Source organism: Homalodisca vitripennis, chromosome 8, assembly GCF_021130785.1.
Source record: "Homalodisca vitripennis isolate AUS2020 chromosome 8, UT_GWSS_2.1, whole genome shotgun sequence".
NCBI lineage: Eukaryota > Metazoa > Arthropoda > Insecta > Hemiptera > Cicadellidae > Homalodisca > Homalodisca vitripennis.
The window spans coordinates 65,459,356-65,474,290 of NC_060214.1; the positions used below are offsets into that span (position 1 = coordinate 65,459,356).

General features: G+C 33.6%; 1 protein-coding gene across 1 annotated transcript in view; it reads right to left on the reverse strand.

Moving 5' to 3' along the window:
• The window catches only part of LOC124367653 (cytoplasmic phosphatidylinositol transfer protein 1), a 29,422-nt gene continuing 14,487 nt past the window's right edge, over nucleotides 1-14,935 (reverse strand). Inside the window, exons 5-8 of the mRNA XM_046824649.1 lie at nucleotides 9,840-9,911; nucleotides 6,607-6,705; nucleotides 4,259-4,414; nucleotides 1-3,377 (exon numbers count right to left, since the gene is read on the reverse strand). Coding sequence (XP_046680605.1) covers nucleotides 3,150-3,377; nucleotides 4,259-4,414; nucleotides 6,607-6,705; nucleotides 9,840-9,911 — 555 coding nt within the window. The 3' untranslated portion in view covers nucleotides 1-3,149. The remainder of the gene's footprint in view (nucleotides 3,378-4,258; nucleotides 4,415-6,606; nucleotides 6,706-9,839; nucleotides 9,912-14,935) is intronic.

Consider the following 14,935-nt stretch of genomic DNA (forward strand, 5'->3'; position numbering starts at 1 on the left):
TAACTGAAAATAATTGTTTTATTAGGAGAGTAGGCCTATGTTAAATTCTCTTGACCCTGGTTGTGTTGCAAAAAACTACTGAAATAAAACTACTACAATAAAGCTATTGTTGTAGAGAACAATACAGCTATTTCTCAAACAAAATAACTCTTAGAAAACAACTCAAACACAGTAATTAATTAAATTAAAACATTGCACTTAACATTATATTAATAATACTTTAAAGGAAATCTTTAAAATTATGTATGTAGTTACATAACAACATATTGATGAGAAGAAATCAAATTCATGAGAAAAATACATTATGAAATGAAAATTTGGTCACTAAAATTAAACTAGCATTAGTGAAAATTGACAGATATATTTTTATAGGAATGAGAATATTATTGGTTTGCTTAGTGTGGCTAATTAATACAGTGTCGAGTACACAACTCTATTATTTTTTAATATGCACAATTAACTAATTATAACTGATTAGAATTATTTTAAATTATATATTTTAAATATATTAAACATATATTTTAAATATATGTTAACAAAAGAAATCACACTTTTTACCAAAGTAATAATGCCCATATCAGTGGCAGCACAAAGTCTAAAAGTAAGAGGTAAGAGGTACAGATCATATGTATGGCACAGACTCAGGATAGACAGGATAAGGCTTAAAAAGGCTTCTCCTTAAAAAAAAGCATTATAATAATATCAATTTATCTTTTTTAGATTACATTGTTATGATTGTACAAGTATCGAGTGACTTTTGTTTATTCTTAGTCACAACTTTCCACAGACAAGATAAATTGAAAAATGACTTTGGAAGGGATCTGAAATCATTGAATAATTTAACGGTATCTGAAAAGAGTAAATGATTTCATTACAATTTTTCTCCCAGAAAAGTCACAGCCACCTGTATACTATATGAACACTACAGTACTCAGTGTTTTATCTGAAACTGGTAATTACTTATATTTATATAATACCCAATACCTAGTGGTAACTAGAGGATCGATATGTATAAAATCGGGAAGTTTATACTTGTGCAATGTATATATATTCAAATGTATGAAAAAGGGGCATATCTCAATATAGTACAACTTTTAAGAGTGTCAAAGAAAACACTGCCTGGAAAGTATTTTTACTGGTGCCACTCTTGTTTACTATCAATTCTGAAATATCCTCAAAATGAAATAAGAGACTTACACAATGACATTTGGTACCTCAACAGGTCATAAGTTGACCTGATTCAAAACCAATTTTAACAGATACGCCCCCTTGACATGTTATTGAAATTGCTCATATTAACTGAAAATTTAAGTATCGAATAGTAAGTTTAAACAACTGGTCCCATGCATTCTTTAATACTCGGGTAATCTAGTTGCAACCTTGCAATGTAAAGGAGTACCCTAAAACTGTTAAAGTCTTGTGCTTACAGTTTGCTTTATTGTAATAAGTAAAGCAATTAACACTTAATATGGATGTTTTCAAATCAAGTACAATTATAATACTCAAGCATTAATACTCAGGTTAGACTCGTGTTCAATACTTATTGCATTTAAAACATTTCTAACTCTAATTTCAATTCACTGTGATGTATAAATACCAAAATTACACAATTAACTATAAGGTGATGATGTATTAATATCAATAAAAATGTACATTTGTCAGAATTAGGGATGGATTGATTCTGATACTCGATTTCTTAATACCTAGCAATATTGAGGACAGAAGATTCTCAATAAAGAGGCTTTTTTCATTTTATTACACCAATATTTTCAAAATATTTGATTACAAAATAATAAAATAAAATTAATAGATGTGTTTTGAATACTCTTGGAAAGTCACAATTTCATAACATAAGATTAGTAGTGATGTGTAGAAACTGAATTTTGAAGCCACTGAATCATAAAAAAAGTATATTCGTGGATGACAGCTGATTGCCATTACTAAAATTAAAGATCGCTAAAACATGTTATTGTTGTAATTTTTAATAAAAACGCGTACATAGTTATGTAAATTAACAAATTATCGCAGATTTGTACATAGTATTTTTGCTTTCCGTTCCTATTTCTTATGTCTATCAATGTTCGTGGATCGCTGTGCGCTTGCTGCTCAGTGGTAAACAAACAGAAATTAATTAATTTTTGTTTGTTCCGTAATTTGTGTAGTTGTATAAATATGTCTAGTAAAAGAAAATATGTTTATGCTGGAAATGGCTGGCTGGTCCTACTGGCCAGATTTACTTTGAAGATGACAAAACAAAACCATTTAGCATATTATGTTTTTGGCTACAGATAATACAGTAATCGGAATTTAATTTATTCGGTATTGGCCCATCCCTAGTCATAATGATGAAAATGAATTTTTACAGTACAAAATTAACATTAAGGTATGTACATATCATCAAAAGAAAGCAACATAAGACACAACCAAAACAAAAATATTTTTATCACGAAAACCAACACAGTTATTTCATAAAAATTCTAAATCTTTTAAAACACAGAACAACTACATACAATGTTGTACTGTGTAGAAGATGCACTTACATGCAAATTTATATGTGGATGAATGAAAATTTGTACGTAATATAAGTCTTCATTTTTAGTATTGAAATTAATATTCTGGGAGCAAAAATTCATGCGGACTCTACAATCTGGATGGTCACTCATAATATTTGTTTTATTATTAAAATCAGCTAAGTATCCAATTTTATACACATTTATTCCTGAAAGACCATATTATTCTTGAATCTGGTTACAAGGCTCAGTAATTAATTAATTGCTCTAATAACACAGTTAAGATATTCAGATACATTATTATAACAATTACAAATTAATTTCTTGTAAATACCTATAACAAAATACAACTATGTTTTAATTACTAACAAATTAAATTCTTTGTTTAAAAAACTTTTTAAATTATTACTAACAAACTTAATAAAATAAACAAAAACATCTATTCTGATAGTTGAAATTATTAAAATATTTTTATTAATTGAACTAAAATAGGGAATTTATCTAAACTAAAGACAGAAGTATAAAAACCAAAATGATATGAATGATGACAAAATTTTAGTGAAGTAAACAATAAATTAATCTATACAAATATACAAAATGATTTGCGCTGAGAGAAGTAAAACAACAACAAGGTGAGGTTTATTGCCAAGGAAACCAGGAAGACCTGTTGGCGACGGTGGGGGTGGTGGGTGCTGGCGGAGTGAGGGGGGTGGTGGGTACACTAGGCAGATCCTCTGTCACCTTGGTGTTGGTTTGGCGATGCATTTCACTCTCGAAGACTCTCACATCGGCGAGTGTCATATTGTACCATTCGTCCACCCAAGCAAACGCCTGCCGATGTCCCAAGAGCAGAATCTCACGTATGGACTAAAACAGATTGTTGGAATAAACTTTTGGTAATGTACTGTAATGTCTCTCATATTTCAATGATAATTTATTTTTTAGGCTGTTTGTTGTTATGTACAATAAACCAATTATGACTTTGATTGTTCCCTTAAATCAAGTCAAGTCAAGCGACTAAAGTCATGAACTAGGGTTATGGAAAATGATCTGCAGCATTGTTACTTATGCACAGTGAAAAATTCACATAGAGCAGTGTAGAGATCAAGGAGCGGAACATTGAAGGGATAACACCAAATTGTAAATATCTAAATAAAATTTGTTTACAGGTTAAGTTGAGTTATTTTCCAGCCCCATCTCGTATCTAAGTTAAATTATCCAACAATGTGACTCATTTTAGACAGTTGAGGGGAAGCTTATGAAATATTTTTTTATTTCATATATACTGTACTTTGAACATACATAACATAAACACGTCAAAATAAACTATTTGATGAATCTCCTATCAACCGATTGCACTCATCTCAAACTGCTCCAAATCTTTTCACTCCTAATTATTCCTTCATTAAACCAAACATATGAAAACTACAATACTGAATATGTTGCAGTGGTGTAGTTAGGGCTTGGCTTTGGTGGGAGGCAGGAGATGAATTTGATTAAAGAGTATACCACACTGGGCGTATGGAGTAAATATGAATAAATCTAAATATAAATAATATAGATAGGCCTAATTCAAAGTAAATATTTAACAGTTGTATTTCAAACAAATTGGATAGCTGTTGCATGTTCAATTTTTTAATTTTAAAATTTCGGGTAGAAGGTTCTATGCCCCTCATCCTACCCCCCTTTGTTACACCACTGATATACAAAAAGTTTACAATTTGTAACGCCAGTGCTCAGTCACCTACCCTCTGAATGAGTTCCTCAGCCTTGGTCTGCAGCCCCCACACGTCGAAGTTGGCTTGCACTACCTTGTAGGAGCACATGATGGGCTGCGTGGTGCTGGTCCATCCCTCGGCGAGCGGTCCACGCTTGGTGACACTCGACTGGTAGAACCTCAGGTCCTAGTTGATAACAATGAATGTATAAAATCTGTTTTCACTTTCAGGTGTTTAAATATACAACAGATCAGGATAAAAGAGCTTATGATAGGAAAGGTTAAAAAAAAAAATCAACAGCCTTTCTTCAATGTTGAGAAGAAACATACTATATTGGGTTCTATCAAAGAATCAAAAAAATCAATTAACCCTACCCACAATGATGTTATACATAACTATTAATAGTTTCATAGTTGACAGACAATTCCGAGTCCATATTTCAAACTCCCTGAAGGGTCGACCAAGTTAAGCCAAATTACTTTGGCAAACTAAGTACATTGGCAAATATACTGATACGGACAGGATCAAAATCGACCGATCCACCCACTTATAGTAAACGGCCACCAGCTTATATGATGGGCCGCCATAATGTTATTCCCAAAGATTTCTTTTATAAACCAAAATTCAATATACAAAGTTTCAATAAAACTTGCACTACAGCGCAAGTTACCTCACTGCCGTGATCTGCAATGTTTTCTCTACTTGTAATTAAACAACTCCTTACACTATGAACATTACACAAAGTAACAAAACATTATTAAACAAACTCAACAGCAAAATGCTCTGCCCAGGTGACAGTTTTCGTGAACAAAGAAACAAGGCCCAACTGAATGTTTTAACAATCAGGGAGACAAGTAAATAAAAACAAAGGACAAACAGGTAATTCAATATTTTGGCATAGAATAAAACATTTTATATTGTATGAAAAATGGCCGCAAGGAATGAGATCAGACACTAGATAAATTCTGCAAATACTAAGAATAAAACATGAGGGGATGCAAGAAATGAGATAGCGGACAGGTTGGAAAGAGCTGGAGCAACTCATGACTCTTGGGCCCAGAACCATATTATAGCTTGGCTAAGTGTTACATCAGAAACATTGTCAAAAAATGGGTGGCTGAGGTGACTTCTCATGACTGGGAAGGTCTTCCAGATCTGAGACAAGTGAAAGCTGTCATACACCCCAAATCGAGAGACAGCAAAGCTATTCTTGGACACAGCAGACCAAACATCAGATTGTTCTCTAGGCTGATCACTCTGTTGGGTGCCGGGCCATTCTTGGAAATGAAAAAGCAGATAACCTCGCCAAAAAGGGAGTGGAGTCCTTTATGGTGAGGCCAGAGCCGGATTGCGGGATAGCTTTCTCTTACAGCAAAGCTCTTGCAAAAGATTGGGAAAAGAGGACAAGAAATTGGAGTAGAGCCTCAGAATTAAGACAATCAAAAATGTTTATCTCTCCTTATGCTAAAGGGTGGGCATCTCTCCTAGATCAGAGTTAGGGGGATATAAGAATGATAATAGGGATGCTGACAGGACATGGCCCCCTTAGAAAACACCTCATGAAGGTGGGCCTTAGCCAGACTAATGAATGCAGTCCAGACTCTGCGGAGAAGAGGAGGAATCAGCGGAGCATATTTGGCTAAATCGTCCTGCCATATCTAAAATTAAGAAAAGATTCCTAGAAGCATATCTTCTCAGACCCAAGGACATCAGAGAACAAGAGCTCTCAAATCTGATCGGCTTCTGTAAAAGTCTCAGATTCTGAGGATACAAATGTAAGTTAGGGAGACGCAAAGGTCCTTTTAGAACTAAGTGTGGGGACAATCGTCTCTTTCCCTCAGGAAAAAAGGCTGATCACTGTCTGAGTCTGAGACTTATAGCTTCTGCAGGGAGTCCAAGACTGTGAATGGATCAGGTGGAAACTGCACAAGGCATTTATAAATCACGCTCAGATGGGATTTTTAGCTGCTAATGATGTTTTGTGGTCTTGAGAGCCTTAAGATGACCTGAGTTGTCTACACTTCAAGGTCAAGTCACAACAGATACTCAGGGTCGGATTAATGGGGGTATTACTTTTGCCCTTTCGACCCTTTAGTGTTATATTGTAAGTACAAAACGTTTATTGATCTCATTACAGAAAAATGTAAAGTACTCGAAAAGTACTTAATCTTATTCGCATGGAAGCATGCAAGGTGAAAGATCGCCTACTGGTCCTAAAAGTGTTAACAAATTACCTTAGAATGGATACACATTAACAATGAACATTTGTTTGGCTGCCAAGATGGAATTCTAGATCAGTTAGACTGGACAAGTGTTAATCAATCATAGTTGAATATCACTACATAATTACAGTCAGTTTACAAACTACTCTTGCTCACCTCTTCTTCTTTGTAATGCCTGGGACTGATCTCATCGTAACAGATGTCGACAAAGTCCACCGTCCTTTGTTCCAACTGTTCTGGTGTCAGGTTCAGGCACTGTACAACATATGGGATTAGGGAAACAAAAAATTAGTTTTACAGGTCCTGGATATTGAATTGTTTCAGTGCTAGTACTGTACTGGAATATCACTTGTGAGGTAGAAGGTAAACTATTTCATGTCAGACTTTTCTAATTACACTTCTCTATATTTAATTTTTGCTGAATTAACACTTCAGTAGTTATTTGAAATCCATATCGATCTACGGGATTTGACTTTTAACACCAGTGAGAACAGACATCACTTGAGACCTTGAGTAGTCATTTACAACTCTAATCACCTATAACGGTACTTGTTTTGTGCATCTTAATCTGCATATCCCTAGTATTTTTATTATTTTATTTATATCTGCATGCTTTGAAGTTCATAATACTTCTCAAGACTACATGCACTATGTATGTTTGCTTATAACACATTATTGTTACTCAACTTAGATTTTAACAACAAAGCGACAGATTGGAAGTATGAGAGGGAACAATTCCACATGTGAAATGGAAAGTGACAAAGATTGTGAAAATCAAATCGATTCACTTCCCAACAACTTCCTGAAGGATTCAATGAGAAAATTAGAAAGACTGTCTGGTTTACACCTACCACTTGAACCTAGACTGAGTACAGAAAAAAATAATGTGTTACTAACATTTAGACAATCCAATTTAGGAGCAGGCTAAACACATCACTAATCCCAAATGTCGAGATATTAGGACAACACAATTGATCAATAGATCTCATTTACTTCAGAGGATGACTGTTACTTGATACTTGTTATCTGCATCCCTGACCAGGTAGCTGGATCGATGGCGTCAAAAATTTAGCCATGTACAAGACATTTTGTTAAAATTTTAGATATTTAAAAACTATTTACATTATTTACACAGGCTATGGCGGCAAGATAGTGTCAAACTCGCTACTAAAAAACTCTTCCAGTGAGTAGAATGCTTTCCTCAGCAACCAAGTCTTGACCTTAGACTTGAAGACCTTTTGGAATGGGTGGGGCTCCCTTAGAGTTAAAGGTGAGGGAGTACCATCCTTGCCTGCTAAACTGGAAGATACCGGAACAGAGCTAACTTCACCTTCTTCCAAAGCTACTGGATATAGTGCTCGTTATCCCTCCTTGTGACAGATATAATATGTGATCTCGACAAAAGGTGGTCCCTATCCCCCAATCTTAACTATCCTAAATATCCCGTCATTCCGGAAGCAAGCAAGGTCCTTTTAGGATTAGCTTACTATGAGAAATTTCCTCAGCTTCTTGTCCTAAGTGAACACAACACAATTGGCTTCAATATTGTATTTCCTAAAATAAATCCTGCCTCAATAGCACCGTAAACATCTCAATATTTACAGTATGCACATTACTGTTATAGTCTAATTTGAAATGGTAATTTAAGCAAATATTTGTTATTGTGTTGTAAATGTATGGTTTTGTTGTTTATTATATTTAATTGTTATTACATTTTGTTATTTATTATAATATTCTATTGTTATAATGCTACGGATTTTATATTCCATGCAATGTTTTTTGTTATAGTGTTGTATTCTTTAGCTGGGACAGTCTAGTGAGAATTTCACACAATTTTGGGGATCTTGAATGACCAGCAATTTTTGACTGAACTTTTTAACTGAAACTGTTATGCTAGTTTATGTTATTTGAGACTGCAGACAGGCCTTGTGTGGTGTTGCAGTTTCAAACGGATTTCAAATATGTAACTATTTAACTACATAATTTTTGTTAATTACTCATATCAAGTACTCCAAACCAAAATGCAAAATTAAATTTTTTAATTTCTGAATAATTCAAGTCAATCTTCAGTAGTACAGTACATTTTACATGAGTTAAAATTGTACCATAAAAATAGTTGCTTGGTCATTTTAGTAAAAAAAATTTTAGGATAAAAGTGCTTCATGCCTGTCGCCATTTAAAGCCAATGCTAAGGACACCATTCTAAGATAAAGACGTGTGATAGATCTCATCTAACATTTTTTCACTTAGGTGAAGAAGCTAAAGCAATCCCTCATAACACTTAGTTCTAAAAAGACCTTTGTGCTTGCTTCCAGGGTTACAGGATTTTCAAGACGGGTAAGGTTGGGGATAAGGGCCACCTCTGTAGAGATTTCATCAGGAGGGCTAGTGGAACATACATTTTAATACAAGAATTATCATTCCACACATTAATTTCCTGTATAGAGAATATCCTAGGAATTTATAGAACTAAATGGATTTCGATTACTAAACCATTATTAATTACTCAAGCATTTAAAAAATCAAAGCTTTTTTAAGAAGTGATTTCATTTTGCATTTGCATTTCATTTTTGTGATTTGATTTTTTCATTTTTGTTTTTTGAGCTATCTTTCAAATTAATCATAATTTCCCGGGAATTTATGAATTTGAAAATATAACTGGGAATATTTTCCTCGATTTTAAATTCCCAGGAATTTTACATCACTATTACTCTCTCATGTTTAGCCTAGCAACAGCCTGTAACACTAAGGGAGTTCCACCCACTACAATAGACAAACTCAGCAATAGACTAGATTTATCGATCAAACATTCACCCCAATAATCTCGACATCTGTAATTAATGGTGTGTTGCTCTTGGACATCCATGGGGTTGCCTGTAACACTAAGGGAGTTCCACCCACTACAATAGACAAACTCAGCAATAGACTAGATTTATCGATCAAACATTCACCCCAATAATCTCGACATCTGTAATTAATGGTGTGTTGCTCTTGGACATCCATGGGGTTGCCTGGATGTACATAAACCAGCTAGAAGTAAAGCCTCCTAGGGGTTAAAATCTATAGATTTCAACCATAAACTTGGTGACAGAGGAATTACAATTTGATTAGCTCATTAGTATAATGCACAGGAAGTAATAATTCGCTTCTTTCTATTTAAGAAATGTTTCTTAAATACTTAGATCCTAGTAAAAAGGAGAGGTATTGCTGATCTGAAGCGAAGTTAATATTAAAAATAATTTAATACCACACACAGATCTAATTATGATTTTAACTGAATTCTTCACTATTGATAAAATTAAATATAACATTGCTTTAATACAAAAAACAGTTTTACTTAACTTGAAAACTACAATATTTTAAAGAAATTAAGTAAAATGCATACTTACGTTCTCACTGGATCCATTGTTGTTTTCAAATTTTGTTTGTATGTGGATACTAAACTTTGGAATGAATGAGCACTGAAACATAAAAATGGTAAATTAATGAAATTATCAAAACAAATCTGAGTTACCCCATAACAAACACAGACTTCACATTTTACAAGAACTATTTCTCCTAAGATTAGGTATTTGGTTTTTGGGGATTTGAAAACTAGTTCAAAAAGATTTTGATGATTGAGTGTAAAGGTTTTATGACGTTTATATTTCTATAATTTATTTATCACTTGAAATTTTATTTATTCTTTTCCAAACAAATACGTATTTTGTGCCGAAGTTCACTAATAAAGTTTGATGTGTTTTTTGTGTGGTGGAATTTTTGGACACAATTAAGTCTAAATACAATAAACTTGATTTAAATTAATCTATTAAAATAAAATATAACATTTTCGGTGTTTGGATGTAGTATCGAATTTTAATTGATTTACAACGTCTGTATTCTACAAAATATTTTTGTTCATAAAAATATAATTCATGTTAAATTTATATCAACATCAAAAAAATTTAGAATGTCATAGTAGTTAAAAAAAATCCCCAGTTATATCAGTATTATTGATACATGTTTACCTGCACAATATAAATAATAATGGTTTAATTAAATTTATTCTAGTCTGCTGACAAAATCTGGCATTAATAAGTCTTAGAAATGTTATCAGCAGGGTCCAATGTGTTCTAATATATCTCATACAGGTTCTCAAAACTTTATTGTAAACATTTTGGTGAGGCTTAATCTAAGAGGGTTTACTTTTCACTTAAAATTAGTGCCAATATGATTTATACTAATTAAGATAACAAGTAACTAGTGAGATTTAACAGTGTGGTAAACTGCAAGCACTGTAGCAATAATAATAAATATACAAATAAATTGTTATGGTTTATTTTTTTTAGAAGTTATACAAAAAGAAAAGGCGTATTTTCTTTTAAACTTTATTCTGCTCATCCTCATGAACCATTGGCCTGTGTAAGGATCTCAAACTGAATGAGAATGAGTCGATACAAAAGCCACGAAACTGTGCTACTTCTGTCTCATACCTGATGTCTTAGATGGTGGTGGCCATGGTGTGAGCGTCGCCTCTCCAAAATCCTATATAGGTCTGTTTGTTTACAATTCTCTGAGCAATTTGAACCATGGATCAATTAAATGGCTATTAAATTATGTGAGTACTGTTGGAGCAGAAAGCGAAGTATGTTCATTTTCCTTACATGGAGTAACTGAGAGTAAAGATTTGTGCCATAAACCAAACTTTAATCCTTAAAAATGGAAAAATGTTTTTCCACAATACAAATTTACATGAAAATTTGTAAAAGCACAGCTCACAATCAATTATGCATTTCATCAACTCTCAAAATGGTTACTGATACCCAATCTTGAACTCGTAAAACATTTAATATCAGAATCAGCAATGAGGCATTATAAAAATGTGATTATTGTTTTTATTTACAGGGTGTCCCGCGAAGAGGTTTAAAGGTTTGATTTTATATTACTTGCCCATTTATGCACCATTTTCAAACTCTACACAATTCATTAAATAGGTTTAAAAAATATTCTGTAAAATTTCAGCTCTCTAGCAATTGTTGAAACAAAATGGTGGCATTTTTTAAAAAAAAACTATACTTTAAAAACTGTAAAAAAATATTATTTTTGGATTGCTAGGTGGTTCAACTCCTGGGTAGGCAATCTGGAATTGTCTAATTGCTTCTGTAATGTTGAAAAAAGCAATAGCTTACACACAACACTTCACTTTTTGTTTAACATTAAAAGCCATAAAACTGAAATGGAGGTTGTTCTTCAATCAAACAGCTGTTTTCAACAATGAGCATTATTAAACAGCTGTTCTTTAAAACTGCAACACAGTAATCAAATCAGATAGTGTTCAAGAAATGAATTTTTATAGGAAGCAAAATGGTAAAGGTTTAAATATGTCACCATTTTGTTTTAACAATTGCTAGAGAGCTGAAATCTTCACAGAATATTTTTAAAACCTATTTAACACGTTCGCTACCCGAGCGACGCACATGTGCGTCGCTCGGAGGCCGCACTCACGGACCGCGCTAAAAATTATAAACCTCACTCTTAGACTGGGACTTGCAAGATTGACATAACCATAGACCATGAATGGTATATTGTTAAAATTAGTCTAATAACTTCCTAATAAACTAAAAATATGTTTACAAATAATAAGTACTTGTTTTTTTTTTAATTAAAGCAATTTTTGATGACGACGCATATATGCGTCTCCCGTCTATAAGCACGAAAATAATAATAAATTCAATATGTTATTTTTCAAATAGACCAGGTGTTGATGATATGCGTCTTTGTACATTTGTCCCTTATGTTAGTTCAAATAGTACATTTTAGCAAAACAACAAGGTTTTTACATGAAAATATTTTTATTGAACATATAATTAGGTTTTACTCTTATTGGTAAAAATATCTTACATAAAAACAGATAAATGTTTCTTCATTTTTTAGTGTGGTAGTCTTGAAAACAGCTTGGCATACATAAACCAAACGGCTTATCATCTGAGTTCTTGCAAGTTGCAAACAAATATAAAATGTGTCACGCCTCTTGTTACGTTTTACTCGGCAAACATAGCACTTTTACTCTCTTCTCCAACTTCTGTGGTAAATGAGCTGCAGGACTGGTACGAGGAGTACGTGTGACAGGCTCCGACTGGATGTAGTTCCTAATGATGATATTCCTATACTCAAGGTAAGTCATTTTTCCATTTAGTTTTGAATGAAGGTAAACACTATTCCATAGTGTAACATCTATAAGATGGAAAAAGATTTTAACGTACCATCTGAGTGACTTACGTGGAGTTGAGTAATAAGATATCATTTGGTCGCTTCGATCGATGCCGCTCATACCCTTTATTGTAATCTACGACCATGGCGGGTTTCATTGTAACAGTACCTCTTTTGTTAGTTACATGGACCATTTCAGGACCATTTGTAGTTGAAATGGTTGTCACGTTTCTCTTATCCCGCCACTTCATCACCGTCACATCACCCTTTTGCCGACTAATATACTCTCCCTTCTGTAACGTAACTTTGACTTTACTACTACCTGCGGGTTACCTGCTCTATCGACTTGTAACGTTCCACATATATTTGTTTTGCACTGAATCAAGTTTTCTGATAGATCGACGCTGTTGTAGAAGTTATCTAAATAAACTGTGTGACCTTTCCCAACGAAATTTTCCATCAGTTTCATGACAACTTGATAAGTGTGGCCTTTGTTTTCATGCACTATCGTACCTTTTCCTTGATAGATAAAAATGTTCAGAATAAAGCCATCAGATGTGCAAAGTTCGTACAACTTTATTCCGTACTTATGAGCTTTATTTTTTATATATTGACGGAATGAAAGTCTTCCGCGAAACAAAATCATAGCCTCGTTGAGAGAGAGGGATTTCCCAGGACTGAATACTTTGTTACAGTTCTCTAAAATGTGGGTTAGGACTTGATCAATCTTGTGGCAACTTATGCTCAGTGCAATCTGTCTCAGTGTCATAAAAGCATAAAACATCGCAAAATGCTCTCAAATCTAGTTCGAGACATTGTATTTCCAAAAAAATTGGGTGGGCATATAATGGATCTGTAGACCAATAGTGTTTTAAAGTTGGTAAACGCACATTACCCATTAACATGCAAAAAGGCCTAGAAAACCTTTTTACTTCATCTCTGTTAACGTCTATCCATTTATTAAGTGCTGCATGTTTTGGTATAGGGTTTCCCCGATTGACATTTGCTCTTTTATTGGTCCATGTGACAATTTTATCGAGGATGGAATCATCAAATATGCTGCCAAATACTTCCACCGGATCATCCGCTTGAATGTTTATTTGTTCCTGTCCTGTAAAATCGAAAGTTTGAGGGACATTATTAGTGTTTGTCCACAATCCTTCAACAGTCACAAATTGTTCGTGGATAGCATTTACTACCATTTCTACATTATGATCCTGCTGTGCTAAATCATCCCGATTATTTTCATTTTCGATTAAGTTTACTTCCATTTCAGCATTTTCTGCTAGTCCTATTTCTATGTCCGTGTATTCTGCTATAGGTTCAATGAAATCATCAGGTAAGTACCTTACGTTTTCCTCACTATCAGTTTCGCTTTCACTAGATGGATGATACTCACTACCTCCGTCTGAAGAGAACAAATCACTTAGTTCAGAGTCATCACTATTTTGGTCACTAATCATACGGTCTATTTCACTGTTTGTTTGTAAAAATGATGAGGATTTTTCTCGTCTTCTGTTTCGTTCCATTGTAAACACTACTACTCTGTTAACACTATAACAACAACAATCTAGTCCGTAGGCCTACTAAACCACGTTATAGCTTTGAGGTTAGGTTTACTCTTATATACAGCTGAAAACAACAGCTGTTTAGCTAACCGTATTGTGACGTCAACTAATCGTCGTAGCCCGCAGACCAAGGGACTCAAATATGAGTCGGGCATTCCCGTAGACCGGTACAAAGAGAATAGAGCTTTAAAATAGACCGTTTCATGAGAAATAGTCTTTTCAATACAATGGTGACAACGGACGCAAATATGCGTCTCTGGTCTAATTTAATGTGATCACCGGACGCAAATGTGCGTCGGCAGTCTGTGCGAAATAAATAGGTAGACTCAAAATATGCGTCGATGGTCTATATTAATGGAAAATAATTAACAATGCGGTAGCGAACGTGTTAATGAATTGTGTAGAGTTTGAAAATGTTCAGTGCCTAAATGGGCAAGTAATACAAAATCAAACATTTAAAACTTTGTAGGACACCCTGTATTATTCATTTGTTGACACATTTTTATACATTATATATATATATATATATATATATATATATATATATATATACAAACCAAAGCTTAGTTATATGACATAAAGTCACCCGTGTAAAACATGATAAGAATCAGATCATTAAATATATTGCTTTTTTTGACAAGACTAAAAGAAGTACACATTTGTATCACACTGGAGTATGCTGCAAGTACCTAAGATCAGAGCAGATTTGGATGGATTTTGTATTAGGT